The sequence below is a fragment of the Eurypyga helias genome, unplaced genomic scaffold (assembly GCF_000690775.1).
Source record: "Eurypyga helias isolate BGI_N326 unplaced genomic scaffold, ASM69077v1 scaffold32683, whole genome shotgun sequence".
NCBI classification, from domain to species: Eukaryota; Metazoa; Chordata; class Aves; order Eurypygiformes; family Eurypygidae; genus Eurypyga; species Eurypyga helias.
In genome coordinates this window covers 1873-14910 of record NW_010241110.1, presented here as the reverse complement: position 1 = coordinate 14910, position 13038 = coordinate 1873, and the positions used below count along the sequence as shown (strand labels likewise).

The 13038-nt window shown below is 49.8% G+C and overlaps 1 protein-coding gene across 1 annotated transcript; it reads right to left on the bottom strand.

The window, feature by feature from the left end:
• Positions 1-2369: 2369 nt before the first annotated feature.
• GBAS (glioblastoma amplified sequence) lies at positions 2370-11186 on the bottom strand (the record flags this gene model as incomplete). The annotated part of the gene is made up of 9 exons (XM_010148658.1): positions 2370-2657; positions 3392-3475; positions 4283-4377; positions 5502-5533; positions 5906-6046; positions 6403-6473; positions 8358-8452; positions 10923-10968; positions 11047-11186. Coding segments are annotated over 9 exons (769 nt in total), but the record flags the coding sequence as incomplete, so codon positions are not given.
• Between the last annotated feature and the right edge of the window lie 1852 nt (positions 11187-13038).

The following is a 13038-nucleotide window of genomic DNA, read 5'->3' as shown; positions in this document are numbered from 1 at the left end:
GCTGGCTGCTCCCCGTAATGCCATCCCTTCAGCGCCGCCGTCCAGCGAGGCAGAGCCGCTCCAAGGTGCGCGTGCCGACGCACGGGGGGAATTCCTGCAGGAAGAGCTTGCAGACTTTCCTAGGAGACAACAGGACAGCTGAACTGAGTTGCTGTTGGAGCGGAACTAGGAACGGTAATTCCCAGACACCCTCCCAGGCACTGCTCCCCGCTCCCCACCCACTGGAAAGCGGGTTCAGCTCTGACCTCCGCCAGTTCTGCTCCATGAAATGCTGGGGTATGGCCAGCCAAGGGGAGGACACAGACTGGGCCGTGGGATTACGGGGGGAAGCACAGCAGTGTTCACCCCAGGGAAAACCAACTTCAGCAGGGGCCCGGGCAGAGGGAAGCACGAGGGGCCTGGCATTACCGATTTACCTGCTGCTGCGGCTGGTGAGCTGACAGGGTTGTCACCAAAATCACAGGGGCCATCGCTGCTGACAGCCCGAGCAGGAGTCTGGGGCTCGGAGCGACAGGAGGCACGTTGGTAACACGACAGCACCGGTGGGAATTCAGGTCTTCGGCTGCGTGTGAAGACTGAAGGGACTTGTGCCAGTGATGTCACCCCGCAGAAGATCCAGTTATTCTGTACATTTCTTACTCGTTCAAAATTCCACGTTCCTTAACCAAAGGGCTCTGCCCAACTGAATGCAACTCCTAGTGCTCCCGGCTGAAGGGAAGAGGCACGGACTGCACCCGCACCCCAAATCCTCTACCTCCAAAAATGTGTTTCAGCTTCCACCTCTGAGGCTGCTGGCTGGGAGGGCACGTTACAAGGGCAATTTTCTAGGAACAAGAGATATGGTAGGATACTGGGAGAAATAGCAAGGGCTGGAAGCTGACACTGTTCCACTTTTTTTCCCCTTTGCAACTAAGCAGCAGTCCCAAAGTCTGGAAAAGAGACAGCCCCGAGGGCAGTGCTGCTCACGGTGACTCCCAAGGAACTGCTCGGGGGCCAACACCTGGCCCCCGAGCAAGCCGAGCCCAGGACTTTACGCAACCGCAGTACAGAAGTTTACTCAGTAAAATCCCATCATCAGCTGGCACCGGGAGGAGAACATAAACCCAGACAAGAATCAGAGCAACTACCGACCGTGTCCAAGATGAAATGCAAGCGAAGGCAAGTGCCGTGCGTTTCACGTGGAAGGAAGAAACCAGACTTGAACAACTGGGGCATAACTTGTGGGGAAACACCGCGAGGGCCAGTATTCTGAATTCATCAGCACTGCACATACCACATGTAGCAAAATGGGATGTAAGGGAGATGCTGCGGGTTCGTTCTGAGGAGCAGAACCCTGGGAACTGCTGTCCCTGAGACAGACAAGTGACACTGGCTACGCAAGTCGGAAGGTTCTATGCCATTAGTTAAATTTTCCATACTAAAGACTGCAAGATGAGAGAAAACACAGGTGGTGCAACACACAGAGGTGCCAGTAAAATGTGAAAATTAAAAGGATTTTATTGGCTGATGTGTTCTTCCTGAAAACTCACCGAGATGTGCAAACGGGACATGGAGTAACCGATTTGTACATTCCGTATGACACTGATTGCTGTACCGCTTCAAAGAGAGGACCCTACTGTCACGTACAGGATGTTCACATCATTGCAGGTACCAACCGTGCTGATATTACTAGTCTAAAAGTGACGCCAAAATAGACCTGGATGTAGTGGCGCAGCGCTTTGTGCCAACCCTATCGCCTCGGCACACGCTGGTTCCTACAGCCCTGCTGCTCAGGCAGTGAAACATCCAACCAAGTGTGGTCTCAGGTCACGGCCGCTCATTAAACCAAACCCCTTCTCCCAGACTTCCAAGTTATCTGTAGAGATAAATGCATTTAACTGAACCCGAACCCCTGCAGAACGCTCAACCACGTCCCGTCAGCGTCTCTCGGCGAGCCGGAGCTCGTACTTCGCAGAGCTCATTCTGGGTGGAGGGAGCTACCCAAGTGTGCAATGAGTTTCAAGAGGCTTCAGTCCCGGCAGGACAGAATGCCCTCCCCTCTGCCCCCGAGCTACCACCTGACAGACAGCATTACCCACAATTAACGGCTGCCTCGTACGCTCAGAGCTAGTCACGGGTTCAGGCCTGCTGGAGCAGCCAGCTGTGTTTCAGAGCTGCCCCGGGGCTTCAGCGCTCCCCATTTCAGAACACCCACCTTAGTTTTGAGGATCTGTAGCCACTTGAACGCGACACAAAGGCCACAGCAACGGCAGCGCTCCCTCCTGCTGCTGTTACTGCAGCCGGGCACCGTCTCTGTGGCAGAAGGCATTAAATACTGGATGTGGCACGCTCCACCTGCCGAGCTGTCTCACAGAGGAACTCAGAGTGTCTTTGTATTGAATTAACCAACCTTTTAATTACAGGCCTACGTTCCTTTTTTTTCCTGGTACAATCCCAACAGCAAAAGGTCATTTGATTCTGAAGAAAAGAGGTCTCTTTGATAAGCTCCATACAGTACTTTTATATTTCAGACTATGATATACAACGTATACCATAAATTAATTAAGACAAATACTTGTCACTAGCTATGTAGGCACAAGTCAGTCAGTGGCTTTACTGAAGCGGAGAAATCTTCAATGGGATCATGATTCTGGACTCCATTTCCTGAATAAGGGGCACTGAAAAAAACAGAGACAGGGTTTAGTTTCACCACCAGACCACAAGGCATCCTGCACACCCGGCCTACAGCTCCCGCTGGCCTCGAAGGACCCTTCTCGCTGCTGCCTGGCAAGTCATCACTCACCAGCGTTCCTAAACGGAAGCACGGAGTTTTGAGAACAGGTGATGTTTTAATAGGATGTCTGCTGCTTTTCACTCTGATGAGAGCCACCCCACATCCCTCCGGCGTGCTTCCTTCGGAGCGCAGCCTTCGGCGCCAAGGCCTGCCACGCTCAGCACACTGCTGTGCGTTCTGTTAGGAAAGCTATCCTTGCTCTCAAGGATTCCAAAGGAATGCATTTAACAAGGCTCCCATATTTCACAGCACACTGGAGGCAGTAATTTCACCTAAGGATGAATTTCACTCCTGAAATTCCTGGACACAAACTGAAGCCTTCACAGAAATCGATGCTTCTACGGAAGAGGTGCTTGTACCAAAATTTACTGCACGAACAGCATTCTTTTAGCAATCAGACAACTTTCCCAAGTCTGAACAGTCAATTGCAAAACCAACTTGGGTGAGATGCCCCTCCTTTCCCTGACAGGAGAAAAGCTGACACACAGACACCGCCCCCTCTGCCCCTTCTCACCCCCGAGATGCAGAACTGCTTATCCCTGTGCAACGAACTGAAGAACAAAAATGTTGGCACGCACAAAGTCTACCTCTGGCATTCCAGGGAAGTTAATAGGTTACCTGTGTAATAGACTAGTTCATCCCAGCCAGGTTTGTGCCATGCAGCATTCCTTATGTCCTCCCTGGTTTGGAGATCCTTGTAAGCTGGTGAGGGAAAAGAACAGGCACAGAACTTAGAAGCAACTCCTTTTCCTTCTACATGTGAACAGCTCCCTTAACAGTATTCTAGTGTGGAATCAGGAGGCTGCAAACACTGGAAAGGACGAAAGTTGGAAGTTGTTCTCCACAAGATGGAAAACTTTCCAAAGCAACGCAGACAGAAGCAGCTGGGGGAGAGAGGATGCCTTAGACACAGGTAAGACAGACAATGCCGCAAGGCGTAGTTCTGCATGAGTGGTGTCACATTTCTACAGAATAGAATAGAGCATTCCAGATTGTCCAGGAATGAGGGTAACGCTGCTTATTTTCTAAAATAAATATGGGACAGTGGGTTTACTCAAGCTGGAACGTGAAAAGCAGCTCAGCCTTTGCGGAGCCAGCAAACCCAGCACAAGGCAGTAACGTAAATCAGTGCTTGACTCCCCTCTGCGCAGGTGTGGTATGTGTGAGGCTTGAAACTGAACTGTAAAAACCTGACTTCAGCACGCACAGGGATGGAGAAAAGAGGTAGCGGGATGTGGCTTGTCATGCTTGCGCTACTGAAAGCAAACGAGCAGCCCCTCATAAGAAAGGGCCATGAGAAACTGTCGATGGAACCAGACCCACCCATGAAATGTCACCTCTGCTGGTTGGTCGACCCACCCAAAAATTACAAAAATCAACACTTTCGATGGGAACCAAAAAAAGCCTCTTAAGACATTCCTTTGCCTTTTGCAAAAACCTTGTCTCCTGGGTGAAGTCACAGGCTGTCAGGGGCTGAGCCAGGGAGAAAAGCAGAGAACACAACTTTACCCCAAAGGTGATGGACCATGTACAGCTGCCCAATCTGCGAGAAAAATCCTCCAACTGCTTCGTCGTTATCCTGCCGGAAACGAATGGCACGAGCCCTGCGGGAGAGCGGAGCAGCCATCAAACCCAGCAGATCTGGGTAGCAAACAAGTGATAACTGAAAGGCAAACAGAGCTGAGAGGAAGCCAAATCATTCAGCACACTTCAGCAGTTAAAAAGAAGAAAACAAATCTGCAGTACATTGATTTTCAGCACTAAGTAATTAGATGTACCCATAAAGCTTGTTGGAATGAGTTACAAGTGGAGGCCCACAATCTCACTACTCTCCATAATCGTGCTTCAGCGCTCGGTTAAAGATACCGACTGAACAGCGCAAAGCAGCCGCCGCGTTCACAGCGGCTCCTTCCAAGACCAACTCCTCGCGTTCCGGTCGTATTGCCTTGGCTGCACTCGTTTACCACGGACTTCGTGGTAGGGGAACACAAAGTTTTTATTCCCACAGACCTTTGCTCTGCAGCTGCCCTACGGGACACACCATGATCTGTGGTGGAAATAAGATCAATATGGCTCTTAACTATAAACCTGCTGCGTCCTCTAGAGCAGATGGGCCACCACGGTAGATATGCCCAGTGTGTAGAAATTCCTACATAGGGTAGATATGAATTTTATATAAATTCAATTTACTTTATTCAAATTACTGTCGTTAGATAAATTGTATCAATGATGTGTAAAAATCAAAGTCCTCGCCTTCTCAAAGTAATTGCAAATACTCCAACCTGTTTACCGATCAACCATTACAGAATACAAACGTGCTGCTCAAGAGCTTTGCAAGAAGCAACTTGACTTTTAAAGAGCTAAGATTTAGCCCATTTAAACGAAGTCAGCTTCTCGTGGTCCTGTGAAAGCTGAGCGCAGGCTCAAGGCGTCGACTGCCACCCTGTGCTCCGCAGCGCATAAACGGTCTGCTGCGGGATGGCAAACTGAAGGGTTGTGTGAAGGAAAGGCACACAGAGCCCGCACCGTCTGCACACACAATTCCTTTCTTTCCTTAAAGAAAAAATTAAGGCTCCCAACTACCATATGAGCTGCCCAAGCAGAGGGGCAGGGCAATAACTGGGGGACCGAAACGCTTTGGTCCTGTTCTGCCACCTCCGCTTCACGATTTTTGAACAGCCATCTCTCGAAGAGAAGAGGAGAGCACAAGGGCCCAAGCAACACTTACCAGTAATTCCCCCACTCAATCATTGTGCCGGGCTACAGAAACAAAACAGACTGTTAATAGTTTATAGCAGGTCAGAACACCAGGACAGTTCCCACAGCATTTATGCATCAACCAAATCCCTTCTTCCAGGGGAGCGCACGACCCACCACCTGTCATTACCCTGTGCGCTTCACTGCTTCTCGGCCACTTGCCTCAACTCCCTGGGGACGGCACACAGGGCGCTGGGTGCCCTGCTGCCACCCACCCTCCCCTGGACCCCACGCTCGGAGAGCGGCAGTGACAGGCACCAGCTCTGACAGGAACCAGGCTTCTGAGGCCTGTGTTCCACTCACACTGCACAAACACGCTCCCAACACTCTACGACAGCACCGAGCTTCGAAAGAGAGCGGAAAATGGAGACTTACTCTCAGCTGATAGGATCTCAGTTCATAAATGTTAGGCCCCTCTCTGGGAACAGGCTCATTCCAGAAACTGAACTCCAACAATAACTGGTTCTTGCGTGAGAGAAGCATGTTCCCTCGTTCTTTGCGGAACGCTGTGAACTCCTGCAAAAGGACGCGGTCGCTGTCAAACTGCCCTGTGTTCCCGACACGAAGCCGTGCGGCCTAGGTTCTGCCGCGTGTAATGCTATCGCGGGGTTTGGGACGCTGAATCTTTTGAACTGCAAAGGCACCTCGGTTCCCCTGGCACGTTGGAGCACGTCGAGTGGCGTGTTCACACAGCCCCGGGTATCAAACCTCGGTGTTTCTGACCATATAATAAACCCTCTTCCAAAGAGGGTTCTGAGGCGGCGCAGGAAGCGCCGAGATACTGGTGCGAACGCGGGTACCTAAATCTGCAGGCTTTGCTCTCTGCTCTTCTGGGTAAAATAACCAATTCTGACAAAATCAGTGCCTTTTACCTTATTTTGACGGAGTTTACTCATGACCTCATTGAGAGCTGGGTAGCCTCCCTCGTACCTCCACAGATGAACTGAAACAGGAAAAAGGAAGCGTTTTCAGGGATGTCACAGCCCAGTGCTAAATCTCATGGAACATCACAGTACAAAATGTTCTTCCTACTACAGAGTTACACAACACCAGAAATCAGGTGACATGTTTACACACAGGTACCACACGTCTGAACACTTTAAGGATGATGGAGTCATCTGCCTTTTGAAAAGGGTTCTCTTGGAAAATCCTGCAATCTACTCTGAAGGTAACGGAAATGGCTGAAAGGACTTTCTGTTGCCCGTAGGATGTGCCGGCAGGATGTGCCGGCTTCACCCGTCATCGACACTGAGGTTCAGTTTAAGAGGATGACCTTATTCCAAAAACATGGTTTCTACCAATTTTGTCTAAGAGCAATAGAGGGGCAGAATTTTTAGTGCAGTAAATTACACAGGCACAAAAAGCAACACACTTTCTGTCGGACATGGAAAGGATGCAGATGTTATTTCTGAGGTAAACATTACAATAAAACCAGCAAAACATGCTAGAATTGTTCCAGTTGCTAGGATTTTCCCCATAAAACCCATTTCAGAACAGGTTATCTACATCTGAGTTTTTTCAAAACATGCTGCCTTTAATAAATTGCAGTAAGTCCAATTAATAAATCATAACAAGATTAATCTACAGGCACTTAATGCAGCCAGGCAACAGTATTTCATCTCCGAGAGTCACACGAGCTATTCTCTCTCCTCTCAAGCAGCCCTGTGCCTTTTCCAGGAGAGCCAGCTGCAGGCTACTGGAAGGCACCTCACGCGACGGCAGATTCACCAGCGCTCCCGCTTCTGCCGACGACCCCCAGGGCAATGTGACGTATCACTACTGCCGACACTGCGGGGCACACGGGCTGGGCAGGTCAAACCCGCACCCTGCTCCACGACACTGCCGGAGCTGTCGCAGCAGCACATCCACGGCAGGCCGCAGATGCCATTACGGATACAGTCCGTGTCTGTACGTTACAGAAATGACGAGGGAGACTTGGCTGAGGTGTTCTCGTTTCAATTGTCAGAATTCCCCAATTTCCCTTCTGCTTTTAGAGCTCTTTCTCAGACATTGTTTGGTTTACTTGTTACTGCTTTGTGTTTTTCAGTGCCAATACTGCAATACGCAGGAAAAGTTAACGTGCACGTGAGTGTCTTTTCCCATAACACAGCAACGACACTGCACGAGCACAGCTCCAACCATGGAGCTACGTGTATGCCACTGTGTTCGTGGCTTCCCAGTCCTTCGGTTTCCCAGAGCCCAGGAAACCTTTCAGGATTTCTCTCTACAGTGGACTCTTTGCAGTTACCTCTGCAGCGGCTCTTCAGTAACTTCTCATTCCAATAGATTCTCGATCTGCACAGTTAGGCAGTATCCTTACATGAACATGGACAGAGGTCGCTCACTCTCCTCCAGCACAGGCCTGGGTTACTGTGGAGCTCACGGCACAACCATTTTTTGCAGACTGCGTGAATGACCTGAATTTCATTATCATCAGCAATTTCAGTATGAAAGTCTGAGTGAAGCTTTTGTACTGGCCAAGGCAAGATAAACCCAGTAAACCTTTGCCTTTAGCCTCAATGTTCAGGAACACGATCTGTGCCTGCAAAACATTACTGGAGCACAGCTTCCAAGCATTTCCCAGAACGGTTAATCTACCGCCTGGAAAACATGGAAGTGCATTAGCAACAGGACAAACTTTAGGAATCAACGCTTTACCGTCAAGCCCAACAAACAAAACGCAAGCACTGCAAACGTTAATGCGACCCCCTCGCTGCGCACACGGCCAACGGTCTACTGTCAGCAGAGATGATTTAAAGAGAAGAAACCTGCCAAGCACACGGTTCACTCGTATGGTTTTACATTCTGTTGTACTTCTATCTCCTACCAGCCTGATCTTGCTCTCCGTACCACGTGTTCCAAGTCCCCACCAGTGCACACGGGTAGTGTTTTTCTTCGTGAATCTTTGGCAGCACCTCTTGACTTGAAAACAAGGAACACAGACACTATGTTGCATTTCCTTCCAGGAGGCTGCAGTCGACAGCATAACACATCACCACACTTATCATCATGGTACGAACATTCACAAGCTCTACTTTTCAGATGAGAAAGCTGAAACACAAACAGCTGCTACGGAGGGGAAAGAGCTACAACACTACGAAAAATTAAGGTACGTGTTACCATTTCTTTGCCTCTGTGACAAAGACGCAGCGTGGAAGGAGTCTTTCGATGCAATAAATTATGTCTGTCACCTAAAAGGTCACCCAACACATCAGGAACGTAAACAGCAGGGCGTCTCACTTACAGAAAGTGCAGCCTGCCTACAGGGCAATTTGCTTTAGGAAAAGCTTCCCTTTTTTCGAGGGAGGCAGAGCGCACAAACCGGGGAAGGACCATCTTCTCTTCCCTCACAGCTACCAGTTCTGTGGAGCTGAACGAGTAACCCCAAGTATTGAGACAGGTCGGATGCTGACTGTGCTCCACGGCACGCAGCCTTACTGCTTTCCACCACTGGAGAAAGGGGCCTTAGTCTGAGCCAACTGACCCACTGAAGCCTTAAAAATACCCCCAACACAAAGCTCTGTTTGACTATTTCCAGCATTTCTAACTTTTGAAAGAGAATTTCCAAGTGGCCTACTGTAGCATGGGGAAACTGAGTTTCACTGACAGCTGACTCGGTTAAGACAGGCTTCAGTGCACTGTCCTTTGATGAAGAAGTCAGTTAGTCCGGCTGAACTTTGCCTTTTAGTTTTTTTCCCTGGATAACTGCCCCTCTTACTCCGCCTGGCGCCCAGGCAACAAGTCTCTGCACAACGCCAAGCAATAGGACGTAGGCTGGTCTTGGGCTGAGTTTCAGATACGAGTTTCCCTCTCGATCCTGACACTGACCTTCTAGACAACCTTGAGCAAACCTTACTACCGATGTGCACCCCGAGATTTCTCGCTGCACACTGTAAACAGTATGGCAGGATGACTCGCCGAGAACGTTTTCAAGGGTTTCACTGGCTGTTCGTTCTGGCAAAGCGCAGCGGGGTCCCCGAAAGGCAGCTCTGAACAGGAACGTTAAATTATTGCCGTAACCCTACAACACGTTTTGTTGCAAATTACAGAAAAAGACGCCCACAGACGTCCCGTGAACACCAACTCCTTCTGCTTCAAAACCAACTCCTCCTGCTTCTTCAGAAGGGGTCCTTAACCACTGAGACTCAAGGGGCAGTCTCATAATTGCCTCCATTACAGTATTTCTTTATTAATATCTGATGGCTAATCCTTATGCATCAGGAATTAGCCTCTTCCACTTCCAATTTAGGGAGAGGAAGGAGGGAAGTGTGGAGAGGCGTAGTTTGCTTTATTATTACTATGCTATTATTTATTACTGAGTGTTATTCTAGCGGATGTCTATGTGGCAAGGAAGAGCTTTGGGGTACCCAGCCCCATTTCAAAGCCGAACACACAAGGCACAGAGGTGTCCAACAACCTGCTCATGGCCGTGCAGCCAACGGGAACGGCGTGCAGGACATCAGCGGGGAGCTGTGAACTTCTCCCCACCCTGCAGCCCAGCCGCTGTTCTCACCAAAACACCGCACTAAGTGGGCTGCAACAGGGTGTCATGGTGCCAGGACTGCTTTAACTGGCCAGGGGATCGCTGTCAGCGAGAGTGCAATGCTCTTGGAAACCTGTGAGGCTCCCTGCATTCCCAAGCTGGAACATACCAGTCCTGAAAAGGCAGCTGTTCTGGCTCCAGCGGAGCGGCGACGTAAGCACTACAGGACTAGTGTTTCTACAGTTTTGTTCTTCAAGCAGCCAATTTAAAATGCTACGAATTCATACATTCTATAAAGCTGCAACTTCTTGGAACAGCCCTAAGAGTGCTGCTCCCTTCGGAGGGAATCACTCCAATGCAAAGATCCTGTCCAAGGGCCTGCGTAATTTCAGTAGCATCAGTGATGTAGAAGGATAAAGATGAGCTGAGAGGTCAACCGCTGGGGTTTTAAACCTCCTCAGTCACACTTTGATGCAATCCTGGCACGTAGCGTTACCTATTGGGGATCTCTCCCTTCCCTCCTGTATGCAGACGGTAACACACTCCTACGTGGCAGCTGGAGCGGGACAGACCAGCACAGCTGGACCTACCCGCCGGGACCCCCTTTGTAAGACAACGAAGGGAAGGGGAGAGCTGCTCCAACACGTCACCACCATTCCCACAAAAGGCATCATCCCAAATTGCAGCTTAGAAAAACGACACATCCAAGAGGGCAGGCAGGGGCTGAACCCAGGAAAGTATCTTCTGCCACCTCTCTTCAAGAATAACATGTTCTATTTAGCACCATACCCTGAAAGTTAAACCGGAGTTGGCCCACCTCCCCTCTAAATAATTATGCAATCTGCCAGTTTTCAGGACAGCCTGTGGTCAAAGCAACACGCCTTAAGTGTGAATGTGACAGGCACTTACCAGAGCTTGTTGTAGGCGTCCAGACATTCTGGTTTTACATTGTGAACTGCAACAACAACATCACGTGAGAAATGCAGGAACAGAGTACAGGATCGGTAACGTTAAAGAGAAAACCACCACTCACTCTGTAGTTTATACAGACTGCTGGTCTCTCGTTTGGCTAGAAGGTTGGAGTGAGCATCTTTCCTCGGGTCGACTTTGCGAACAAACAGCGACTTGAGCCAGCTGTCTTCACGAGGTCTGCTGGCTGACGATCCCAGGCCCCTGCACGTTGACAAACACAGTACACTGTCACAGAGCCCATCCCGAGAGCGCCCACGGCGCAGGGAGGACGGGCACGATGGGGTTTAATGCAAACAGCACCGTAACACACAGCCACAGACACGTCTTACGAGGCCCTTCCTAGCGAGGTCCAAGCAGTTCTGTCCCCACCGAGTCACCTCCTCCCTTTGCTGCGGTTCACCACACGCCGCCCGCTTCCGCTCATGGGGCACCTGGCAGGGAATGGGGGGATGGCTGCTTTTGCTGCCTTTTCAGCTCCTTTTTGATGGAGTGACTTTACTCGAGAAGGCCAGGCCTGTCCTGCTCTACCCAAAGGAGAGGAAGAGAGCAAAAAGCCAGTGTGTGACGGACACGCTGGTAGAGTGTAAACGGGAAGGTCACTGCTGCGTGTCCCTCTGCTGCTTTTCCTTTTGCTCCGAAAAAGGAGAAGTTAAATAGAGCATCTCTCAAGAAAAAATACAGTGAAAGTCTAATTTGGGAAAAAATACAAGCGGGAGGAGACAGCCTGCAAATATTTCAATTCTGAACTCCGGCAGCTGTACCACGCAGGGGCACAGTTCATACAACACTCAAATTTCCCCTCCCTTGAAACCGCCCCGTCTTTTTTCCATAATCCTTCTGCAGTTTCTGCAAGTGCACTTCCACCCCTCTGCACCAGGTGTACACGAGACATCACGCTGGGAACCGTGCTTTTTTAAACAATGTGCTAAAGGGATTACTCTGCTCTGTCCCAGCTGGCAGCAGACCACTCCGTCCCCAGGAACTGGGCAGAAGGACAAGCGAGCTGATGCACTCAACCGATCCCTGCCGCCTGTCACAGGGCACTCCGCACCCAAAGGCTGTTGCTTCATTGGCAAAGCAGCACTTTCTTCAATTTGCCTGGTTTTGACATGGGGTTTCTGCTGAAATACCAAAGTATTTCTCCGACACACTGAAAGTATGGCACTGCAGCTGGAAATGTAAACCTTTCCTGCCTCAGAAGTCAACTTTTTACCCTTAATTACTGACTAGGAGATCCAAAAGGCAGCTATCAATACTCAGTTAGAAAGCAGTCTTCCCGACAGCAAGAGTTTGTGACACTCATTCAAGGGAAAAAAAAAATAGGGAAGGAAAATCTCAACTTCCTTTGGGAAAAGTATCTCCTCGGACACCCCTTATTGTATCACACAGAGCAGTGCAAACAGTCAACCTTGTAGTGCCAATGTGTGAAATAACCTAATGAACTGGCTCGCCCTGTAGAAGCAGGAGAGAGGGAAGGGAAAGTATTTCATAGCAGAGAAACAGTCCCACCAGCAGAGCTGCAGCGCGAAGAAGAATCCCACCTTCAGCGTGAAGGAGCAACTGGTAAATACCTTCCTGGTGCATTTACTGCTCATCTTTGCAGCCCAGATCTGTACCTGATCACCATTCCCTCCCCTGTACCAAACGCAGTTAGCAAACCAGTATTTTGAGCACTACCCCATGATTACTGTTTGCAGCACACTCTGAAGATGAAAGAGGCAAATAATCATGTTGCTTCTTCCGTGAACCAGCTTTACGAGCAGCGAGAGTAAACCTGCGACAGGAGGCACCACGGAAAAGCAGATTCTGTGCTATCAGGAGTGTCATGACTCCCACAGTACACTGCACCTAAAACTGGGGGTATATTTCATTTTCAACACAATGAAAAGGGTGACACTTCACATTTATGTAAAATCTTTTACTCAGCACCTGTGAAGTCCTTCGTGAACCGGTAGGCAGAAACCACGACCACTTGTCCACCTCTGCACTTCACCTGCGGCGAGGGACGGCGACGGCCCAAGTCTGTCAGAACAGAGAGCACACCCACGCCGAG